General features: G+C 36.8%; 1 protein-coding gene across 1 annotated transcript in view; it reads left to right on the top strand.

Annotated features, from left to right (window-relative positions):
- Positions 1-26,423, top strand: part of LOC126092817 (neural-cadherin-like) — a 310,348-nt gene that overhangs the window by 249,397 nt on the left and 34,528 nt on the right. Inside the window, 2 exon segments of the mRNA XM_049908545.1 lie at positions 447-560; positions 666-852. Coding sequence (XP_049764502.1) covers positions 447-560; positions 666-852 — 301 coding nt within the window.

The raw sequence follows: 26,423 nt of genomic DNA on the forward strand, positions 1-26,423 counted from the left end.
TATATTTTTATTTTATGTCAGAACAAAAATCTAGACAAATGTTATGATCAGTGTTCAGAGGTGGAATGAGATATTACTTATGAGCCCTTTATTTTGTATCATAACCATATGTAAAAGCTATAGAATAAATAAAATTAATGATAACCCTTTCACAATATACACATGAAATAAGTTTATAAACAAAACATAACCAAATTACACAAACAATTTGTAGATAACATTTTCTGTCTTTTTTATAAAGTTACAAGCAACTAAATTTAACATTTTGATTTTTAAAACTGAAATGTTTCTTGCTTTCTCCAATTTTCTTCCCATTAAATGAGTATAGCATATGGTTCAATATTTAAAGATTTACATGATTGTTTTGCTGATCTAATTATTATTTCATCTGCCATTGATCATTATGATGAATCCATCACTGATAGCAAAATTGGTATTTGTTTTAGATAAAGCACGGAAACTTATATTTTAGATACAATTTAAATAGTAAACACAATGAAGAGAAATATATCTGCTTATGTTACATATCTGTTGATGATGGCTACTGGCATACAGCAAAGGTAGGTCTAACCAAGTTACATATAAGACAGCATTAAAAATTTGGTGTCTACGAATCATCTTCACACTGCACTGTAAATTAAATTACAGTTTAATGGAAATTTTAGGTTTCACGTTATGGTTCATCATCTGTTCTTCAGATAGATGATGGTGAATTCACATGACATAATCAGACGTTACTTTTCGAGGGTCACCAGTGGCTGATAATTGATAAAAAGGATGGTGTGCATGCTGGAGGAAGAGCAGAGTTCACAGGCATGAACTTGTTGGAAATTTATGGTGATTACAGAAATGGTAAGTGTTCAGCAATATTTAATTGTCATCCATTTATATTTCATTGTTCTCCGGAAACAAGTCTATAACTTGGCATTTGTTCCTTTCATCAGTCCATTTCCACAAATACAAAATTCCTGGATTAATTAGCTAGAGTACCATATATGTCACTCAATGGGGCATTTCTGAACACAGATTTTAACTACAGCTTTTCTATTTGTTTTCACAAGTCCATTTCCATGTAAAGTTTAATAATAGTGTTAGTATGAGTACAAATTTTAATATTATTTCTTTGAGTTGGTTATGTTCCACCAAACTGTGTCATTCTTTTTCCTGTGTGTTAGTTCTGGACAGTTATAAACAAGGTTACTATAGCTCACATTTTAATATCAGGAATCTTGTTTGTCAAGAAATATGACAAATAGAAATGCACAAGCTGCTGGCTTCAAAAATCATTTGAAAGTGATAATATTAACTATTTATGTTAGGCTAGGAGAGAACTTGGAATTCCACAATCATTTATAAATTTAACCTAAATATGTACAAAAAAATCACAGCTTCAGTCTAAACGTTAAAAATTTCATTACAAATAGCTCCAGTACCCATTCTAGTGTCACAGAGCAGCACTCTGTCACCAGTTCTCTTCACCATAGTAATATAAAAGTGGTCTGTTAAATCAGATACCTGTATAAGGGCAACCCATTATTCAAATATTGTTTAGTGTTCATGACATGATTCTCAAAAGTGACACTGAAAGAGAAATTAAGTTCTCACACAAGAAGCTTAACTGAAGCCTTCAGAGGAACTAGTTTATAGTTCAGAGTCAACAAAACAAAATATTTAGTCATACAATGTAGTTTTTCATGGCTGGTGTTTACTACAGTTAAAACTTTCAGGCTGAGAGATGGTAGTTGATGTCTACAACTATTGCCTGACATTTTGCCTCCAATGGCAGGAGACATTTTCAGAGGTAAAACAGCAACTGCATGAATAGCTCGAGAGTCCCCTGTATTTATAGAGCTGCAGTGACATCACCATCATTTGTCACATGATTCCAAATGCATTATTATCTCTACCTGGCCCCATTGTCACTCAGTCCAAGAACAGAGAAAGCCAGGGCTGTTGAGGAATGTGGAAAGTTTCCCTCCTTTTTATTAACGAGATTACAGATTGCTTCAGGAAACTGATGGCCAAGCATGTGGCTGAAATTATCTTTAGACTCACCATGAAGTTAAAAGAATACTTCAGAATGGCAAAAGATGTATGACATCAACTAGCAGCACATAGGATGTAAATTCAGTGTAGGTTTGGACAAGTATATGCTGGAAACACAAAAAGAAATCTTAACACCAGCTTAGCTCAACACAAAAGTAATTGTCATTTGAAACATATTAGGTTGGTGCATAAGTTCATGCCATTTTGTTTTCATGTTGGTATCCTGGTTTCTATGAGTTTATCAGTTGATTGTCATTCTTTATTTGTAGTTCACTTTTGCTATTTGTGTTTAGATGTTGTCATTTTATCATTTGGAAATAGTAAGAGGAGCTGTGGATGCTATGAAATCGAGTTCCAAGAGGAGAAATTGGAACATTTCCAACATATTCTACAGTTTGAATTCAGCAGAGGGATGACTGCAGCAGAGGGCGCAAGAAACATTTGTGCCATGTATGAGGATAATGTCATTGGACAGTCCATGGCAAGAAAATAGTTTTCTCATTTTAAGGAGCATCATTTAGACATTAGTGACTTTCCACATTCAGGAAGACCTTCAGGGCTTGATGAAGATTGTTTAAATGTGTTATACCTCAATGATCCATGTCATTGTACTCAAGAACTGACAAATGTGATGAACTGTGATCATTCCACCATCATGCAACACTTGCATGCAGTGGAGAAGGATCAAAAATCAGGTGCATGAGTATTGCATGCTCTATGCCAAAATCATTAACATCAACTGGTGGCCTTATGTGCATCTCTGCTTTTACATCATCAATTGACTTGTGAACAATGTTAACCATTCCTATCCTGTATAATTACTGGTGGTGAGAAATGGTGTCTTTATGCTTACATCAGGAAAAGAAAGAAATGGTTGATCCCGAACAAAGCAGCAAGTCCCCATACAAAGACTTGCGCTCCCCTACAAAAGATAATGTTATGCATCTGGTGGAACAGCAATGGTGTGTTGCACTACAAATTGCTTCACCAAGATGTAACCATCATTGCTGACATTTATTGTCAACAACTGAGATGTTTTGTAGACTCAGTCCAAGAACAACAACCATGAAGACTGTGTGAAGTGGCGCTACTTCATGATAAAACACGTTTTCTGCTAGACTGGCAAAAAACACCATACTGGAGTTGAATTTGGAAGACATTCCACCTTATTCGCCTCATATTGTGCCCTCAGATTTTCACCTTTTCCACTCTCTATCAAACAAATTTCAAGAAACTTCCTTTAAACATATGAAAATGTGCTCTGAACTTGATTTGATGATTTCTTCACCTCACAACTATTACAGTCACAGAATCAAAAATTTACCCCGGCATTGGCAGACCATTGTAAATAGTGAAGTAAACATATTATTGATGATTGAAGTCTCTGTATATGTACCTGTTGTGTTTATTAAACTATGAACTTATGCACCAACATAATACTACAAATTGTCCATAGTATAACATGTTGACTGAGGTGTAACCCACAACATAAAATCTACTGAAATTTTATCAAAGGTAATGCACTATGATGCACACATGTAAAGAGAGACCAGAATGATTCATAAACACTATAATAATTTTAATGGGAGAGATGAAGGTGTTAAGTTAGATAAAATATGGATATTGGCATTGTACCAACAGAATGACAGTAGATTATTTTTAGTCAAAAACAATGGGACCAGCCAAAGAGAATCACACAATCAGAATCACATGACAAACGGTGGTGCCCTATATGCAGCCTTATAAATGTGGGGAGTCCTCAACCTCTTGATGCAGTTGCCGTTATGTCTGCAAAGATGTCTCCTGCCATCAAGGAATAGTTTTATACATCAACCATGGCCTCTCAGCCTGGCATTATTAACTGTAATAGACAATGACCATGAAAACCTACACTGTATGATTAAACACCGCTACAGGGAGGATATATTAAAACTGGTTAAGCAACTACAGTGACTGTGCAAGAAGAAAGCTCATCAACTGTGTATGCTCACTTTCCTGTTTTGCAGCTGAGATACCTAGACAGTTCTGGAGGTGAAGATGATGTTTTGTTCAGCATAAACTTAACATGTTTACAACTACATGAAACTAGCGATGTTATGAGAGCAGATCTATCAAACGCGGTGAGAACTGGTGGCAACTAGCAGTAACCTGTTATATTTCCATTTATATATCAGTAATGGAATGTAGTGTTATGACTGGATTAAGGTTGATGGCACAACGTTAAGGACTGTAAACTTAGTGCAGAAATGTCAGCTAATAGACAGAAGTGGAAGCTGCAGAATAGTGGATCAGGAACATTAATTACTGATAATTCTCAAAAGCTTATTAACATGTCTTGTACAGAACTGACCAAAGATGAAAGTTCAGTTCTCTCTAAAGAAGGTAATTTTACTTGAATCTGTCTGTTTTCACAACAGTTTTCTGATGAAATTAGGGCAGAAATGGCTACAATATTATGTAAATATAAGTCCCCTTACAGTAATTATCATAAGTGAAAAGGAAGGTTCTGAGGAATATCAGTGCGCATAATAACATCATTATCTTTACCACTGACAAAGGTAATGCCACAGCTGTGATGAAGAGTGAGGATTATCACAAGAAGATTGGTGATCATTGGGATTCAGCTACTCATAAAAAGGTTCAGAATGATTCTACAGTGAAAGTTTTAAGAATTACCCATCAACTGGTAGAATCATTTGTCGCTCTTTGGACAATAAGAAATAACTGTGAAGGACAGATGCTCAACCACACAGACTGTATGGCTTACCAAAACTCTACAATCCAAAGGCTTCTTCGAGACCTATTGTGAGTGTTAAGGGCTCTCCCACTAACAAAGTGGCCAGATGTTTAGCTTCATCATCACATGCTTATATTTTTACAGTTGACAGTTATATTAAAAACTCAGTGCATTTTTTGAAACACTAAAAGATGTGAAATTGGGAAAGAGTGATATTCTTGTCAGCTTTGATATCATGTCATTTACAACCATTTCTTTGAACAAAGCTATTTCATATAAGGAAAATATTTTTTCAACTGATACAGTAGCTTCATTTAGACACTATCTCACTTCAACTTATTACAAGTATAGCATTGAATTTTATGAGAAAATTGATGGGGTAGTCATGGACAGCCCTGTTAGTCCTGTTCTTAACAATTTGTATATGAAGATTTTCAAACAGGCACTGCAGATAGCCAATAAAAGACCATCTAAGTGGTACTGCTGTGTGGGTGACACCTTTGTAGAATGGACACACAATGAAGAAAAGTTGACTGTATTCTTGGTACACCTTCATAGCATCAGCCCAAAAATTCAATTTACAGTGGATAAAGAGAGCAATGAGGAACTTCATTTTCTGGATGTAGCTGTGATCAAACAAGTGGATGGACTTTGGGCTATAAGTTGTACAGGAATGCTACACACACTGATTGATACCATGTGAGAAATCCAACCATCACCAAAGACAAGAAAGAGGTGGCCAGAGTTAATTTGTGAGCCAGTTTATTTACAAAATGAGCTTCATTACTTGTAGTCATCTTTCAAGGAAAATGGTTACAAAAGGATGTGGATTAAGTATTCCATCCAAGAAGAGGAATACTACAGAACAATGGTCACCAGCTGGAAAAGTTTCACTCCCATTTATTAACAAAATTATATAGTGCATCAGGAAATTGTCGGCTAATTATGGGTTTAAATTATCTTTAGACCCACCAAGAAGATAAAAGACTATTTAGACCAGCAAAAGTGACACCTGAGTTGCATGAAATTACATGTAGTTGGGAGCAATTATACATTGGAACTACAAAAAGAAATGTTAACTCACTTAGATGAACACAAAAGTAACTGCCATTTGAAACATATGGACGACTGGGGTGCAGCAGATCATGTCTCCAAAGATTTAAACCATGAAATAAAGTTCAGTGAGACGAATATATTAACAGAGGCAATGTGTCATCATACTCACATGTACAGAGAGGCTGTAGAGAATTACAAGCAATCTTAGTTTTCATACAAAAGAAGATGGTCTGAAGTAAGATTATGTGACTATTATGTTGGCTTTGCACCAACAGAATGACAATCAATTACTCTACTTTTAATCAAGAACAGTGACACCAGTCTGAAACAATTACATAGCTGTCATCATGTGATGAGTGACTGCACCCAGTATGTAGCTTTATAAATGTGAGGAACCCTCTAGTACATGATACAGTTGCCTTTTTACCTCTGAAGATGTCCCCCACAGTCAGAGACAAAACATCAGGGAACGGTCTTACATAATGATCATAGCTTCTTTGCCTGTAAGTGTTAACATTTTTAACCCTGTTATCATTCCTCTGCAAAACTATAGGTGACCTGGCCATTTTCTAGCAAATTTAAAGAATAATTACATAACAATGAAACATCATAGAGGCACACTTCTAGCATCATTTTAAACCCTATGCTTTATAGATTAGGAAATATGCTTGCTTATATATGTGTCACATCAGTGCTGTGTATTGGGACACCTCCTCTAACATTAGCTTAAAAAAAAAACTGATACCATTTACTTTATCGATTCTTGTGTAGGTGAACATTATCTCAATTGTTTAATTAAAAGTAATTCATTTGATTTTGCATATGATGTATCAAATTTCAGGCTAAATGTATAAAAGGAAATTAATTTATTATATGTGTACAGTTAAAATTATTCTTCTTTTGGAAATATTTGAAACTATGAAATTTAGGGCATACTTAAAATTCATATTATTAATTGTACAATCTTACACAAATTATTAAATTTATTTCTGGACTCATTTGTAAAATAATGACATAACTTGGTGCAGATCCTTCTTTTGTGAAGAAAGTTTCTGAACTCTTTTGCTTTGTAAACTCTTCGGAATGTTGTACCACAGAATGTAGTAGTCGTGGGCATGCCTCTGATGAAGACATGTATTTATACGATCAACAATAACAATGTTATTTGGAATATTAAGTGGAAATTGTAAAAATGGTATGATATTTAACAATAATAAAATTCAAGAACTATACAGGCAAATCTTCATCAGTTATTTAGTCATCAGAAACCCACAACATTAAACAAAAATTTCGGCCACAAGAATGTACCCCTAGATGCAACACTTGGAGCCAACAACAAGAAGAGAAAATGAAGATAAGTAAAAAGTTTTTCTTTTGTATATTTTATGCCTCTCAAAACTTTTGAAACTAATGAAGAGACCAAGAGAAATTTAATGTTGATGTATGGAAGGGTAAGATTACAACTGCCACATTAGCATTGCCAAAACCACAGCTAGCATCTGACATTTCTACAGCATATTCAGTAAAGGCACACTTGTAAATCAACTCCTGCTGAATTTAGTGGACAAAATATGTCATGTTGCATGCAGAGAAACACATTTCAGTGATTGAAAAGGCTGTGCCTGTATGAGACACATGTGCCATCTACATGGACAATACATGCATGCCTTCATGGCATAGGGGCATAGTGCTGAATGTGTTATTGTAGTTAAATATTTGGTGTTCACCTATAATCCAAAAGATAATGATGACTTGAAAGTCCATACTGAAACAAGGGAACAAGTTGGTGAATTTGAATATTAGAGAACCTTCTGCAATGTAGCTTATATTGTTGAAGATTAAGAAATTTATAATTCAAAACTCAGATAAATGTTCAGTTCACAGTAAAGCACCTTCAAGGACAAAAAATCTCAAAGTAAACCAATATATCAATATAAGTCATTTACATAACTAGGTCTAACATATGCATATGAAACCTGAACTCTTGACCCAAAAGAGGGGGGGGGGGGGGGGGCGTGGTAGGGGGGGGGGGGGTGGTAGAGGGCCCTGTGAATATGTAAATGGTGCACACCATGTGTAAAATTTCTGGAGCAATTAAGGATCCTCTCAGTGGAAAATGTCAGATCCCAAAAAACATGGAATTGTATGATGTATTTAAAGAACCTAATATTGTATCAAAAATAAGAACTAAAACATGTTAAGTAGACTGTCATGTAATGAGATCAGCAGAGGACAGACTCATCAAGATTATGGTAGAAGAACCCATTGAAGGAAGAAGAACACACTGCCCATCAAGAATGAAAGCTTTAAATTATGTTGCAAATGGTCTAAAATTTTTATAACTATTAATTTGGGAGAACTACGAAAATTGATAGTTTGGCAAATTATTGTTAGGTCAGCAGCAAAGAGCTTACATACCTGATAATTACTTTGTAACAAAAATGTCCTTCACCATAATCAAAATAAACAGAAATAAATTGTGACAATTTAAAATTTGTGTTAGATAAGGTATAAAACCCATGTGCATTTCCTGAGAGTTATCTGCTAACAAGGGAACCTCCCCATCGCACCCCCCTCAGATTTAGTTATAAGTTGGCACAGTGGATAGGCCTTGAAAAACTGAACACAGATCAATCGAGAAAACAGGAAGAAGTTGTGTGGAACTATGAAAAAAATTAGTAAAATATACAAACTGAGTAGTCCATGCGCAAGATAAGCAACTTCAATGAAAGTGTGAGCTCAGGAGTGCCGTGGTCCTGTGGTTAGCGTGAGTAGCTGCGGAACGAGAGGTCCTTGGTTCAAGTCTTCCCTCGACTTGAAAATTTTACTTTCTTTATTTTCGCAAAGTTATGATCTGTCCGTTCGTTCATTGACGTCTCTGTTCACTGCAATAAGTTTAGTGTCTGTGTTTTGTGACCGCACCGCAAAACCGTGCGATTAGTAGACGAAAGGACGTGCCTCTCCAATGGGAACTGAAAACATTTGATTGCAAGGTCATAGGTCAACCGATTCCTCCACAGGAAAACATGTCTGATATATTCTATATGACACTGGTGACGGCATGTGCGTCACATGACAGGAATATGTTGTCGACCCATCTAACTTGTACATGGGTAAAAAGATTCTTCTACCTTGCCCCATTTAGGTTTTCTTGTGGATGTGGTAATCACTCGCAAAAAAGTGATGAAAATGTAAGAGTTTGTCACATAAACTGAAAATAAAAAATTAAACTTTTCACTCGAGGGAAGACTTGAACCTAGGACCTCTCGTTCCGTAGCTCCTCTCGCTAACCACAGGACCACAGTGCTCCTGGACTCCCATTGTCCTTGATGTTGCCTATCTTTGCATGGACTACTCAGTTTGTATATTTACTAATTTTTTTCATAGTTCCACACAACTTCTTCCTGTTTTCTCGATTGATCTGTGTTCAGTTTTTCAAGGCCTATCCACTGTGCCAACTTATAACTAAATCTGAGGGGGGTGCGATGGGGAGGTTCCCTTGTGAGTAACAAGGGGAGGCCACGATGTTGGGATCACAGATCTACTTCAAACTTTGTACACCTGCAGTAGGCCATTAAAACAATATAATGTGTATGTAGTGAGGTACACTACTCGGACAATTCACCAGAGAAGTTTTACACATCTATTATGTAACTAAAGTATCTGTGCATAGGGACAGGATGTTAGCATTTGTGGTGGTAAAGTGGATGACATTAGAGCTTTGCAATTCGAACGTGTACAACGTGACTCTTTGACTCCCACTCAAACCTTCATTTTTGTAGCACAAGTGTAAATCCTGTGATATTCAAAAATTTGGTACCTACATTATTCATTCTTGCTACGTTAGCAACATCTCACCGCTACCTAGGTTAACTGCCAAATGGGGCCTGCCTCTGTGTCTGCAGTTCGAAGCATTGAGGTGCAAACCAGTTCCAGGTACATTACCAGATTGCATGTATATGTGATTTTGCAAACCCATGACAGGCATACACTGTCAGAAAAATCTATCTGTTTCTTCATTTACTTGTCAATAGTTATAAATATGTTTGTTCCAATAATTAAATTCAGTAAAAAATAGCAACATAAAATTCAGGGACTGGGTGTCGTGTTGCTCTAATCATCATCATTTCATCCCCATTGACGCGCAAGTCACCGAAGTGGCATAAAATCGCTTGCACCCGGCGAACGGTTTCCCAACAGGAGGCCCTAGTCACATTAGCCAAAAAGCTCAGTTTTGCCTGCTACACTTAAGAATCTCCCTTGTTTTGCTGACCTGTATATTATATTACTAGCATACTATGCATGCTTTCACCCAGTACTGTCTTACAGAATAATCTTCTGAGATACTACAGCTTAAATCAAGAAAGAAATTACTCTACAAAATCCCTAATGGTATTTGTGGTGAGTAACAAGCATGAATTTTGGACAGTGTGAGAGTCACATCCACAATATTGGAAGTAAAAAGTAATTTCCCTTTGGATTATGCATCCCTTCATAGTTTATAACAAGTTGCCAGTAAACTGGACATGGAAAAGCAAAATAAAAGAGTACTTGTTAGCCTCTCACATAATTTTTCACAATAGTTAGTGTCAAGGATGTAAATTCTAACTAACAGCAATGTTTGTATTAAACAGGTTTAAATTTACATAAATGTTTAGGATTAAGTAGTACTTAAAAACAGGTGTTGAATAGTGAGTAGTTGCAAATGTTTAAAATTTCATATCCACGATTAATTCATTCGTTGTGCTGTTCAGTGGATCACATCAAGAAGGAGAACCTTCAGAGAAATGGAAAATCATGAATAAAACTAAAATTAATTCCAGGCAGAAACAGATTAAGAACCAAACCTGTAGAAATAATTTAAAAAATCAAATTTACATACATCACTTATTTATAATGGTAACTATATAAACATGTAATATCAATGATCCACTGTCATCCAAGTTGTCAAGAAAAAATAGTGTGCATAAGAGCCATCTAAAGTCAGATATATGTCTCCAGCAAAGATCTAAGGAGAAACTAATAAATCTACAAAAAGACAGGACACGGCAGCAACAATATTACACGTAAGGTAAAAACACCAAACAAATGTATTATAACTTTTATGATCATATTTACAGACCATTATATTAAGACGTTCACCTACTTATGTATTTTACAATGCACTTGCAGTATGCCAAAATGGACTCATCTTGAGTGATTTATAAAATAAAAACCATTCAAAGAACCATGTAGCTGGCTGATACTCATAAAAATCATGTCATTAGAAGACATACTTAGCACCACAGTCCTAAAAGAACAAAAGTTTCGTAGCCATAGTTGCTCTAATGACATTATGATCGCTAATCCCCATTTCTATACTGACACTGTCAGTAACGTCAGGGATCTCTGAAGCTACAAGATCTAAGATATTTGCATTGTATGTGGGCTGCTGAGATAGCTGCTCAAGATAGTTTTCAGAAAATGTTTTCAAGTATTTCACATGACTGTCTGTTTGTGCACCCCCCCCCCCCCCCCCCTGCCCCCTCCCCCTGCCCCAGTGATTCCATAGACATCCCAGTCTATACTCAGTAGGTTAAAGTTGCCTGCAACTAGTATTGCATGATCTGAGTATTTCCATGCTACTGATAGTAGACTTTCCTTTAATGACTCTAGAACTGTCACAGTGGAGTCAGGTGGCTGTTAAGAACATCCGACAATTAACTTGGTTTCACCTGCACCTGTTATATGCCACCAGATAACTTCTCTGTCACACTCAACTTTGACCTCAATAGACTTCTAAGTGACATATTGCTGTATCCCCATCTTTCCCTGGGTATATTTGAACTCTTCCTTTTGTCAATCAATTGAAGTATTTCTTCTGTTATTTTCGTTGTACCCTGATTTGACTATCAAATTTCTATGGTTGCCCATTGCCCATTTTAGAGAAGTCCATTCCTCCTCGATTGAGATGCCTATTGAGGTTCTAATTATCATAGTACCTAGTGCCTTAGAGACCTTCTCATCCTTCCTCACTACATCAGTACCCTACTTCTTTTCACACTGATCATTCTGGATGATGCTCTTAAACTTCAGTCTACTCTTCATCACCACTAAATTGTGATCCGAGTCTATATATGTGCTTCTGGGTATACCTTACAATCCAATATCTGACCTGTGTTTCCAGACAGTTTCCAGGTGTAACTCACCCTCTTGTGATGTTTGAACAGTAAGTTTGCTATTACTAGCTTAACCAAGCAACGGGAAGTCCAGGATGGAAAAACAACAATATTATGAAATGGATGGATTGCTACTTACCATATAGAGGAGATACTGAGTTGCAGACAGCACAATGAAAGCACTTAATGTAATCCTTCTCATCCTGTCTGTTAAAGTCTCCACTGACTTGGGGTTTTGGGCAGCTGCTTTGAACTCTACCCATTTTCCTAAAGCTCACCAGTCCTTTTCCTTCATCCCTCTTCCTTCCCCTTCAGTCCTTCTGCCAGAAGAAGGAGCCAATGCTCCAAAAGCTTACCAGCTGTAACACCTTTTATATTTGTGTTCTCCTGCCATCACTTGGTGAGTAGCTTTTTTTGCCTATCCAATTATACTATATTTTCAAAGAAATTGTTATTTAAAATAAAAAGACTGCTACACTTTTAAGAATTTGGTTAAAACACCTTCTTCTGTACCAAAACACACACACACACACACACAGGACCACTGCCTCTGGCTACTACGGCCAGACTAAGTCGTAACTGTACTTGATGGGGCCAGCAATCCAGTGCGAATGGTGGGAATAAGGAAGAGCATGAGGTGAGGATGGGGTGGGGAGATCAGGGTCAGATGGGGGAGGTGTAGTGCTGTTTGTGGGAGCATGCAGAGACTTGGTGGGGTTAGGGTAGGGCTGCTAGGTGCATTCAGGAGGTTTGGTGGGGGGAGGGAGGGGGGGGGGGCAGGTCGGCAGTGGAAAGGGAGAGAAGTAGAGAAAGGGAAAAGGACTAGTGGGTGCATTGCCAAAACAGAAGGCTGTGTTGTGTGAGAGTGTGAACAGGGAAGGGGATAAGTGAATGGTTGCAGGGCTGGAAAAGGTTGATAGGAAGATAGAATATATTTTAGGGAGAGTTCTCACTTGCACAACTCAGAAAATCTGGTGTTGGTAAGAAGGGGCCAGATGACAAGGGCTGTGACGCAGTCATTGAAGTGAAGCACTTTGTGTTGAGCAGCATGTTTAGCAACTGAGTGGTTCAGCTATTTCTTGGCCATAGTGTGTCAGTAGCCACTAATGCAGACAAGACAGCTTGTTAGTTGTGATGCCCATAAAGAAAGCAGCACAGTGGTTGCTGCTTAGTTGGTAGATCACCTGACTGCTTTCGCAGGTATCCCTGCCTTTGGTGGGTAGGAGATGCTTGTGACCAGACTTGAGTAGCTTATTGGAGGGCAGACTGGAGGTCTGTTGCGTTTTCTAATGAAAGCAAGTTTGACCTTGATGCCAGTGATGACTGTGTGTCAGTTATAAAGAGGCCAGAAGAGTGCTTGCAACCAACCTGTCTGCATGCCAGACGCTCTGGACCTATACCTGGAGTTATGGTCTGGGGTGCAATTTCATATGACAGCAGGTCATACATATCTTGGTTAATCCATGTACCCTGACCGCAAATTTGTATGTCAGTCTGGCGATTCAACTTGTTGTGCTGCCATACATGAAAAGCACTCCAGAAAAAAAAAATCGCAACACCAAAAAATAATTGATGAAGAGTAATGAAATTTTGGGAATACATTTGTCTGGGTAATATGTTTAACTGGTTAACATTGCACGATCACAGAGAGTGTTTTTCAACACAGTGCATACACGTCTGTATGCTAGCATTCAGCATTCACAGGTTAATGTGACATAACCCATTGATTGTTAATGTGCCAGTATTTCACATTTGCAATGGCTTATCTCTCATTAACCTGTGATCGTGCAATGTTAACCAGTTAAATATATTACCCAGACAAATGTATTCTCAAAATTTCATCGCTCTTCATCAATTTTTTTTTTTTTTTTTGTGATTTTTTTTTCCGACATTATATAAAGGAATTGATACTGGATGGATATGGCCCCTCTGATTTGTATACAAACAAAAGGACTGAATACCTTGGTTTTATTTTGTCAATTCAAGGCCTAAAAAGATTTCATGGTTCACTGATAAGCAGTCCCACTCCAAAACTTAGTTCTAATAAGTTGTTATAAGACCATGGCAGTGATAAAAATAATCCTACTGCTACTCAGTTCAAAGCTACCTACAAAAAATTTCTCATCCATCAGCAGGTAGGAGGTTCAAAATTTGCAACTTGCTTGGACACCATGGTTTGTTCTGTTCTAAATGTATCTTCAGCGCAGGATGTAGTGTAATGTACACGTTGTAATGCTGAATGTCCCAAATGTTGAAGCAGTGTCTCAAGACCAGTCTTATTATATACCTCCTGCCTGCTTTGATCAGCTGTCAAAGTATGTAACGAATGTTGTGTGTAGCAGGATTCATTGTACTCATATGTAAGTTGTGGAAAACAATATATTGTACCAAATGTAAAAATCCTTTACATGGAGTATTAGAAAGTAAGACTGAAATCTTCATTAGAAACAATATGGTGGGTTTAGTGACAGCTTTCAGTGTTGGGTTCAAATTTGGCTGCTACGTATATTATGAATAAAAGATCTTTGGCAATGGCAGCCTAAGATTTCTAGTATAAAGAGTCGCCCTCATTCTGCCAATGGCCTAGTGAAAGAGGGTAGAGTAGAAGATAGATCTCAGGACAGCAATGATCTATAGTATGAGGATGCAGAAAGCAGCTTTCATCAAAAAGCACAACAGACCTCCATCCTGCCCTTCAATGAGCTCTACGTGACACCACTGAAGGCACAAATGGTGGTGGTTTGGGGTCATCAGAAATTACACTACAGGGCATCTGGATTGGAGCTGTCCTTGAAGTAACCAATTTATAACCGTTCATTGTGTCACTGTGGTGCCAATTGCTGCTCAAATTGCTGCTGCAGATTCAGTATGATGCATGAGTCATACATCAAACACGATGGTCCTCCCTCTCAGTACTGCCACGTGGCTGTTGGAGCCTGGTCTTCTTGCAACTGTACTTTGTCGTGACCACTGCTGCCAGAAGTCATGTACAGTGGCTACATTCCTACCAAGTCTTTCTGCAGTATCTCAGAAGGAACATCCAGCCCCTCGTAGCCCTATTACACAACCTCATTTAAGCTCAGTTAGGTGCTGATAATAGTATCTTTATTGCCTTAAAGACATTTTTGACTAACACCAATTCACCACATGCAATCTCAAAGGTACCTAATGCTCATGAACATTACAGCATTTGAAGCAAAATTAATTTTCATCCTCATAGTGATGTGACTGGTGTGAAATTTAAATATATATCATCTTTCAGATGTAGGAACACATTTACAAACTTTTGTTTATGTCACGCCAACTCCTTCTTGCTGTTGCAGTTTTTTTTCCTCTCAGTATATTATTCAGTTTCATCCAGCAATGGCGAAATATAACCAGCTGCCTGCATTGACAGAGATGATTTCTAGCCTTTTGCTTACAGATTCCTACTGTTAAAGCAATTGAAAATGTTGTTCATCAATATTATAAACCTAACTGTTGATTCACAGTCTAGCTGTAAATATTTGTCAAGGAATTCAAGGGCAATATTAAACTGTTGCCCAATGTCTGTGCAGCAGTTCTGGCATTCATTTTATGATGATACTGCCCAAAATATTTTATTCTTACCTTTTTAGAAACATCTACATCTACATATGTAATCCACAAGTCACCACCTGGTGCATGGTGGAGGATACCTTGTACCACTACCCCTACCACTCATTCCCTTTTCTGTTTCACTCACAAACAGAGAAAGGAAAAATAGACTGTCTATATGCTTCTGTATGAGCCCCAATTTCTCTTATTTTGTCTTCTAAGGCCCTAATGCAAAATATATGTTGGCAACAGTAGAATAATTTTGCAATCTGTGTCTCCACTCTTTGCACATTATGTAATGTCAGTACACAAACCCATTTCATGTTATTCTCATTGCCATAAAATTTTTGTCTTTAGTTAGTTAGTTTCGTCTTCCAAGGGTCATTTCCACTATAAATCATAATGATGTGTAATGAGTCATTCTGCATTCAAATAACAAATAAATTTGTAAATATGGCTACATGCTGACCATTTACGATTTTAAATTTTAATCCCACCCATCTTCTTTTACACATTAAATTCTTTTACACTTTCTATGGAATAGAAGGCATTGTCAAGGAGAAACTTTTGCAGTTTGTTTTAGAATTTTACTTTGCTGCCCATCAGATGTTTGTATATCACTGGATAAGTGATAAAAATTTTGGTTGTAGTGTTGTGCACCCCTTTTGTGCTGAAGTCAACCACACTGTGGCATATTGGTAATGAATATCATTTTTTTTCTTTTAGTATTATAATTATGTACATCATTGTTCCTTTTGAACTGCTGTGGATTATTTATAACAAACTTCATGAGGGAATAAATGTACTGTGAAGCAGCTGCCAACATGACTAACTCCTTAAACAGATGTCTACAAGGTGATCATAAGTGAGCACAATGTTATTCCATATGACCTTATTGAATCATAATGTACAAAATATGTCAACATACTGATCTGTCTCTGCCCCCAAGATTTGAAATGATTCTCATTGCAAATATGGGTGAACTAAGTTGTTGTAGGTGTTCCAAAATGTGTTTTTTCCAGTTAAAATTCTCATCACTACAGACACCCGAGAATTTTGAAGTTTTCACCCTATTTGTCATTTCCTCACCTTGTGTTATTACACTTATCATTGGTGTAGTATCCCTATATGTGCAGAATTGCATATGTTGTGCCTTTTTAAAAATGAAGATAAGACAATTTGTAGAAAACCATCCAATAGTACTTTGAAGGACATTTTTACCATTTCTTCTGTTGCATTATGTCTGCTTGGATTGATTACAAAACTAGTGTCATCTGTAAGAATAACTAATTCTGCTTTCTATGTATTAGATTTTTTAGGTATAATAACAGACCTAAGGTTGAGCCTTTGGGAATCCCGTACTTGATTTCTACCCAGTCAGAGTAATGTCCTCGCACTATATGGGTTGAATTAAACAATTTTTCATAACAATTATTTATCTTACTGCTTTAGAAATTGAGATTTAAAATACTGATGGGTACTGTTCTATCATTTGACCTCTGTTTTTACACTTTAATAACTCAGTCGGCAGCATCTGAAAGCAATATAACCATTACTGTAGCACATGTATCCAAACCTGCAACCGATGGTCATAGCAGTCTGGTCCCTTCAATCCCACACACCAACCACAAACCTGCAAACTGTTATTCACTCTGCCTGTTTTGTAGATCTCATTATGGAGCAAAACCTTCATTCATGTGGAGTAGGATTACAATAAAACAGAATTAACTGTTAGAAACTAAATCTGTTCACAACACAGTTGTTGAAACACATATGCCTGCATGTGCAGGTAGACCCTGAGGCCCTGTCCTTATTTTAAATTGTTCTCTTTTCATACACTCATTTTTTCGGAGCTGAATTTATTTGTTTCATATTTATTGACAGAGCGAAATGCTTGTAAGCTATACTAAAAAAAAACTGATGGGCCTGAGTAATATTTTATTCATTTTTAAAGAACTCTGAGCATTTATTTTTATCAGTTACAATCCCTTATCTACAGCACACGCAAATAATTATATTAATGTATGTGTTCTGCATGTTATAAGCATTGTTAAGTTCAGTTCCTTGAACTACAACTTGTAACAAGTAAGATGTACAAAAAGTGCCTGTTATATTCTTTATAGATGTTTTTACATTTATACATATCATGGTGCTTGTCTTATGTTTGTTACATGGACAATATTTGCACCATTTTCTCTTTCCTGGTACAGGTAATTGGTCCAGTGATGAGATATCTCTTTGCACATCATATCTGTTGGTGGCATCAGCAGTTTTCTTTGGGAGATTAGGGATCTGAATTTGAAGCTCCATTAGAGGTCTTACTATTTCCTGTAGTAAATTTTTTAGTAACAAACAGCTTCTATTGATTCTTCCACTATCGTATGTTGAATGTCAGGGAGAAAATAAAATTTCCCTGTTCATTGCTGCAACGTCTATCATTATCATTCATGATGAAAATGGCCATCTCCATTTTTGTCTCTTATAGTAAAATTGAACCTTCTGCTCCATTTCATTTACTCTACCCTTTGTGCAGTTTTAGAACTTTATTACATCTGATTTCTTTTTTGTTTTTTTTTGTGTGATTTTGAGTGACGTCTTTCTCATGGTTGTCTAATGTGAACTACTGATTTTTTATTTCTTCTTTGGAACATAACTCACCGCTGTGATTTCACCTCTAAAGGCAAATAATAATGAGGAATGCATTTGCTCTTGAGGTGGATGGTTTCATCTCATTGGGTATTTCTGGTTTATTTTATTTTATTGTCCCCACCTCTATAATTTGCATATGAAAGATCTCTTTTGCCAGCTGAATACTAGTGAAGAAGTTGTCAACAGTAATATTTCTGGATGATCCTTGTAAACTGTTAGCAAGATTTCTCTTACATTTGCAAAAAAATAGTACCCATACATAGTGAACAGCTGCAAGTTTGTTACCTACAGATTGAGCTTCATGAGTGCACCTCACTGAATCTATAATTATCCTTATATCCTTGAATCTGTTTACTGACATTGTGGCTTTATATGGAAGATTTGCCTTTTCATCCAAGAATGATTCTCTTATAGAGACATCCCAACTCTTCTCAACACCAGCAAGCAGTAAAAGACCAAAAAAAAACCCTTTTCAATAAATAAGACATTTTTCCATGTTTTACCATGTGAAGCAATCACTCATCTGCTGTATGTATTTGTGCAGTTGATGATTCCATCTATTATTTCCCTGGAGATGAAATAGTACCAAGCATTCTTAGGTTTACAGGTTTCCAATCCATCAATCCATGAACTATACCAGGAGCCTTTTTATGATATTGTGAACAGGTGCAACAAGAAGTTGCAGGAGTAACTAAATTCCAAATGGTTCCCTTATGACTTGCTGAGTTGTTGATGTGGGATTTCATTTTTAGACTCTGATGAATTAACACTCTCTGAAGTACTGTAATCTTCCACAGCATTTGTATCAGCAGGTTTAAAGTTTGACTCATGACTATTTCTATCTTCAAAACTACTTCTTTTTTTACATGTATCAGCTTCTTCAAACCACTAAATAACAACACTTGAAAAATTAGCTGCAGTTGCATGTAGTGGCATTCTTGTTTTCCATGATGAAGCCATAACAAAATAGGTATCATTTGAACAACAGCTGACGCAAAACTTAACAAGTCATGATTGTAACAGTACCAGCATTGGGGCAACAAACAAACTACATTGTGACAGTAGTAGCACAGAACAACAACACTGTGCAACAATAAAACATATGATTAGAGGAAGCTCAAAGGTGTTACAACATCTTTAATAAATAAAGATAATTTTTATTATTTTTATTTGTATACTGAAAAACAATTTAGCTCAGACTTGATAAGAAGGATGCCAAAGGGTGAGTGGAAGAATACTGGAAATGAGTTTGAAATCAAATCAACAGTTACAGAACAATTTAAAAAGTATGACCTTCAGGGTCCTCCAAGGCCCTTATGTATGGATTGTTGGGTTAAGTAAATCACTCATGAATTCATTTATAACATCATTTCTCTGAAAATTACTTATTAATGATTCAAAACATAAAATCTTCTGCATCCTGCACAATTAATACTGCAGATTATGTAACTTTCTCACTTTCTTCCTCAAATGCTTTTTTTCCCACTTTTTCAGAGATGCTGATATTAGCTATATTATTTTCAGCAAAATCCACAATTATCTAAAATGCTTGTTCGTTCTGGTATTCATTTCCAAATCTAGTACAATGACTGAAAGCAAAAAGTCCTTTCTCCTGTACTAACCCACTAACAGAAAAATTATATTAAAAAGATTTATACACATAGCCGAATGCACATACTGGCTTGCTACATGAAATTTTGCATATCTGCAGTTGTATTTCTAGTTATATTGCTTAACTCCTCTCCCTCACATGCACACATACACAATGCAAATTTCAAGGTACATGAGAATTATTAGAATGAAGCTCAGCGTCTTTGCTTGAAGATATTCAGGAAATTTTAGTTTAATTGCCATAGCATCACTGTGAAGCCAATACCAGCTCTACTCTGCTAAAAAACAATTTTCCATGAAGTGTTTGAAAGAGATGTGAGTATGCACAGTTATAGCTGTGTAGTCTAATGCACTGCTTCCCAAGAGGGAAGGTGTGCCGGTCCCCAGCACGAATCTGTCCAATAGATTAGTGTCGAGGAATGGTGTGCCGGCCAGCATGTGGATGGTTTTCAAGGCGGTCTTCCATCTACCTTGGCGAATGCGGGCTGGTTCCCCCCCGTTACACTGTGTTGGCGATTACTGTGCAAATACCATTTCCACGTACTCATACACCATAATTATTTTGCCATGCAAACTCATCTGGTATGAGGCATTCCTGGGGGGAGGAGGGGTCGGGGTGGGGTCCACTGGGGGCCGAACCGCACAATAACTCTGGGTTCGGTGTGGGGTGGCAGTGGAGTGGGTGGACTGCTGTGGCCTATTGTGGGGTTGTGAATCACTGAGGGCTACGGTGGGACAAAGCCTGTCATTGCCTTTATATATAGCTGCCTGTACCTTTCATCTCTAGGAAACCTGTAGAGGAAAAGATCACCATTATGAAATAGTAATCCCAGAAATGCTTCAAATTGCAATTGTGCATGGTAACACACACACAAACACACACACATCATTGTAAACCAATAATTTATATATCTGTGTCTTTCGGGAAATAAAAATGATATACAAAAACGTTTTTCACTTTCAAGAAATGCTGTTATATTAAACTAATAACACCTACACATGAAATTTAATGTTACTGTCCTTAACAAAACACTGTGTACAGCAATAGGAACAATGTGCCACCAACATTGTTTTGCCAAAAGTCAAGTTATAATAGCAGTAAGAATGTAAGAGCGAAGAAAATGACATCACGGCCAGTCTACTTGTACTTCTAGCAATAGGATTGTGAGCTGAGTGGTTTGTTTAGATACTGATGAGCATACTCCCATTTTTGTACAGGGGTAGTAAAATAAAAATGAGGCAGATGTAAAAAAGTAAGTTTTATTTCAAAAGTAATTGCCATAACTGTTAGCACATTTATCTGACTATGAGACAAGATGGTCAATGCCTTCGTGGAAAAATGCTGAGTTCCTCTAGACAACCATGATTGTACCTAGGTGTGCACCTCTTCATCCAAAGAAAATTGACAGTGATGACTGTCTTCCTTCAGGGCTCCAGAAGTATGGAAATTACACAGGAACAATTTGGGACTGTATGGAGAAGGTGTAAGGGCTTCCCAGTGAAACTTCTGTAGAATAGTCGAGACAACCTCAGCAGCATGTGAGCAGGCACAGAATGATGCCATCTGTCAACATTCCTGGGTGTTTGGACTTGATTGCACTCTTCAATTTTTGCAATATGTCCATTGAATTGTGTCATCATGTTCCAGAAAGTCAATGAGCAGCACACTCTTGCAGTCAAAGAAAAAGATCATCATGCCTTTTCCAGAACTGGCATGCATGTTTTTTCAATTACACTGTAAAAGTTTTGGTAGGAAACTGTTACACATTCTCCATACAGCCCCCATCGTTCACCATACAATTTCCATATTTTTAGAGCCCTGAAGAACTGGCCATCAATTTGCTTTTGGTAAAGAGATATACACCTGTGTTCAGTCATGGTTCTGTAGACACCCACAAACATTTTTTCATTTAGGCACTGACTACCTTGTTTCATGGTGGGATAAATGTCTTAACAGTTATGGAGATTGCTTTTGTAATAATAAACAGTTTACTTAAATTTTTTCATTCATTTCACTTCCCCTTATATTTCTATAAGTTCGCAGGTTTGTGATGGCTACCTCGAAAGAGCAGTGTGCCCACATTAAGATATTTTCTAAATATTGGACAACAGAACAGATATTCAGAAGCAACATCATTTGAATGTTTGCAGACACTTTAAACAAGTGCTTCAAGAAAAAGAAAACTTTCTTTCAATGGTTGTCACTGACGATAAAAGACAGGTTTATGGCTGTGACCTCAAAACTAAAAATCGATGATCACAATACAAATTACCCTTTATTTATTTTGAGGGAGTGGGGGGGGGGGGGGGGGGCGGGAGGAATTATTTGTAAAGATATCATTCCTTCTGGTGGGATGGTAAAAAAAAGCTATCATCTATCATTTTTTCCATGATGCTTGACGAAGGACAAGTGAAGAATAGATGTGACATATGAATAGTTGTCTACTTCTACACAACAATGCATAACCACGCGTGGTGTATATTATTCAGGGATGTTTCACTAAAAATATGATGGCAATAGTGTGCCCACCTGACATATTCCACAAAATTAACTCTATGTGAGTTTTTCCTTTTCCCTGAGGTGAAGACTTGAAGATTTGATAAAGTGTAGGAGATCACTGGAGGTACTGAACACCATAAGAAAGAAAGACTTCCAGGATGCATTTCAAATTTTGGCAGCAATGTTAGGATTTGTTTATTCGCTCCCAAAGGAACTACTTTGAATCATATGGCATAGAATAAGATCTAAGTATAATGTAATAATTGTATTTATATTTTGGATTTTTTTATATACTACCTCATATGTAAGTGGTTATTTCTGTGAATGTAAGCTATGGACTTCATGTGGATTTATATAACATTATTCAGTGCGGACTGACTGTATGAACATTACTCAATGGAAACTCAACCAAGACTGAATAGAATAGAATATTTTAGTCACATTCCTATATTTTTCATACAACTGGGCTTCGGCAAAGCTTACAGTGGTATCAAGTTTTATACAATGATCAATTATGTATGCAGAAAATTAAAACAGATAATAGGGGTTTAATTAAGAGCTAAAAGATTTTCTTTATCACTTAGGAAACATATATATTATAATGATTTCTTTCTAGGAATTCTTCAGTTGAATAGAATTCACTGTATTTTAGCCAAGTTTGTAGTATGCTCTAATATTTATTTAGTGGTACTATATGAGTTAAGTATGGTAGCTTACTGAAAAAAAAAATTATGCTCAAGTATTTGTAGTTACTATGGACTATAGCAAGTCTTGAGGAAGGCAAATCCAATATGTGACTGTTTCTGGTATTTTGCACATGCACATCACATCTCACATTGAACTTTTCCAGATTTTCTCTGGCATATGTGAAACAGTTATCAGGCTAGAGACATTTGAAGTAGTTTCTGCAGTCCTTTCTAGATGGTCATCCTACTAAACATCTCATTATTTTTTCTGCCATCTCCAAATATATGATGTGGCATATAAAAGTGGCATGGACAAGTGGATTCAATTGGACATGAAAGTATGCATATAACCACACCCCATGATGATGCGCACACAAGTGTACACCCACCACGTGATCCACACTGGTTCAGAGTGAAGTGCGGGCTGTGTCAGCATGAATGTAGAAGTGCAAAGGGGACAATGGTACTCACAGTGGTGGGTGCAGTGGTTGTTTGTTGTGGAAAGTTAGGTAACAACAAACTCATGGAAACTATGTGTTCAGTTGTTTGCTGAGAAGCTTAACATTATCGTAGTGCCAGCAAAGAGTGCAATGCAATGCCTAGTTCAAAAATGGCATCCATCAGGATCTGTTTTGAACAAGTTAAAAAACATTGTAAAACGTGCCCACACACCAGAAAATGTGGCTTCAGTTCACCAGAAAATGCTTTTACTGACAGACCAACCCAACACCTGTCACAAGAGACCAGCATATCATGTCAATCATGTGGATGAATACTCTGCCTGGACCAGCACATGCATCCTTACCATGTGTCTGTTGTTCATGCAGGAAAACCAGCGGATGCTCCTCAGCAGCTCACGGAATCACAAGTTCTGAGCAGCAGAGAATCTGCGTGACTTTCACGAGACTTCATTGCGTGATCAGAAGTTTAGGGTTTGGTGTATGGTGTCTGCATGCCAAATTATTGGTCCCATCTTCTTTCGTTAGATGCTGTCTTCAGCATGTTATATTGCCAACATTCTGAAACCATTTGTGGCACCATTAAAAGAGGAGGAAAAGAACTACAGTTACTTCCAACAGGATGGAGCGACTGCCCATACAACCTTCCAAACGTTGGAGTACATTGACATAATCTTCACACCTGACAGAATTGTTAGCAGGAGTCAGTCTGGCTGTGGCACTAACTGACCCCCAGGTCACCTGATTTGTCAGGGTGCAATTACTTTGTGTGGAGAACCCTCAAGTCTAAGGTGTCTCACAACAACCCTCATAGTCTTCAAGAACTACAGCAGAACATTTGAGATGAGACCTTCATCTTCATCAACTTCCTGACTAGGGTTCAAAAGTTCCAGGACATGAATGGTGGTCACTTTCTACATTTGCTGTAGTTAGGTTAGCACTGCATTTCATTTCCTCTGCTGTGTTTCTTTGTACACTGGAACTCTGTTCTCTGGGCCATTTTTATTTGTCCGACCCTGTGCTATTGGCTTCTGCGGAAGTGCTCCATAGCAATATTCCATATTGCAGATGAGAATGGAAGAAAGCAAAATATGAGTGGAGCAACAACTGTTTGCTTGTACTATTCCTTAATTTATACAATAATGAGCTAGTTTGCTGCACAGCTAATTTGTGTGTTCTTCCCAAGAGAGTTTCTGGTCTATGAACAGTTCAAGTAGCTTTACAACTTTATTTTATTTTTAGGTTACCTTCAGATTAAAAAATATTTCTTTGGTTTTTGTTTGGTTTATGTACAGCTGATTGCCGTGACATGAGCAATAAGTCACCTGCACCATTCCTCTGTTGTTAGCTACCCACTTTGTAATTTCTTGCCTGTGGTTATTGATGTCATCGACATTAGGATATTCTGACATGGTACATAATTTGAAAAGTCTATTAAAGTGACAATAAACATGAAGGTCCCGAGATATAGCCTTGGGGTGCTCCTCTTCTTATTGGGAGTATTGCTGATCTCTGCATATTTCTATAAACAAGCTGTAACCTACTGGTTAAATAAGATTTGAACGAACTGAGTGATTTATCTTGTATGTCATAATATTCTAACTTTTTGATGATTATGTAGTGTGACAGTGAATCAAGTTCTTTGCTTAAATCAGTAAGCATTCCAGCTGTAGATAGCCTTTTTTCATATCCTTCATAAACATTATTCACCCAAGGTTCAACTGCTTTTGCAGTTGATAGGTGAGCCCTGAATCTGAACTGTTGCTAATTTAAGATTTTGTTGCTTTCAAAATAGCTATATATCTGTTTATGCATACAACTTTCTACTATCTTTGATATGGTTGTACTATTGAAATGGGTCTATAGTTATTTGAGAGTTCCTGTCACTTTTTTTATATATAATTAACATAACTGTGAGATTAAGACATTTTGGCACAATTCTTTCATCTAGTACTCTGTTAGACAGTGAGAGAAGTGACATTTTGATCTTCTTTGCTATACACTTTAGTTTGAAATTATTGAGTCCAAAATAGTCTTCTATTCAGGAATTGCTTAGTTTATATATAGATTTATGGATGTCATTTAAAGTGATCAAGGTCCATGTAAGTTTATCACTTATTTGCTTTGCATAATTTAGCAGGGTTTCTGCACCCAAAGTAGAACTGTTGAATGGAGTGCTAGTGCTGACACTATTTACAGAATATTTATTGAGTGTACCATGGTCAGTAGGGATACGTTTTCTTTATTAATACAATTAATTTTCCTTTTGATGACATTCCAGGCTGCTTTACATTTATTTTGAAATTTAAAATATACTCATCATTTGCACCACATCTAGGATTTTTGTATTTTGGATCTGTAAAGTTTTCTCATATTTATGTAATTTTCCTTGTCTCAGTCACTTTTATGAGACTTATTTTGGAGAATTTATAGTAGCATGCTGATTTTGTTAGATTATGGAGCATGCCACTTACTGGTATAATGCTGCTTATGTGTAATATTAGTATTATATCTATTGGTTACAATGTGGCATGTATTTTTTACTATGCACTTAATCTCTGTCAAGATAATGGAAAAGATTTTACATATTCTTTTGTTATTATCCATTATACATGGTCAATTCATTTCCTTTAACTGGTCTATCATATTTTTTATATTGGATTTTTCTAGTAGTCTATATGTCACTTCTCTTCCTTCACTACTGAGAGCTGAATTTTCAATTTGAAGACATATCCCTGCATTAGTGCCAGAAAAATTAAATGAATTTTTTGTTAACAGTACTAAGTTCGAAGCTACCTCTGCACCAGATGATGCAACTTCTGAAAGTTTTACCTACAACATTCCTGACCTAAATAACTTATTCTTTAAATGGAAACAGGTGACCTGCCAAACTGTATACAAAGTCATCACAAACCTACATGGCTCATACAGTGAAGATCTCTATGG

Source organism: Schistocerca cancellata, chromosome 7 (assembly GCF_023864275.1).
Source record: "Schistocerca cancellata isolate TAMUIC-IGC-003103 chromosome 7, iqSchCanc2.1, whole genome shotgun sequence".
Lineage (NCBI taxonomy): Eukaryota > Metazoa > Arthropoda > Insecta > Orthoptera > Acrididae > Schistocerca > Schistocerca cancellata.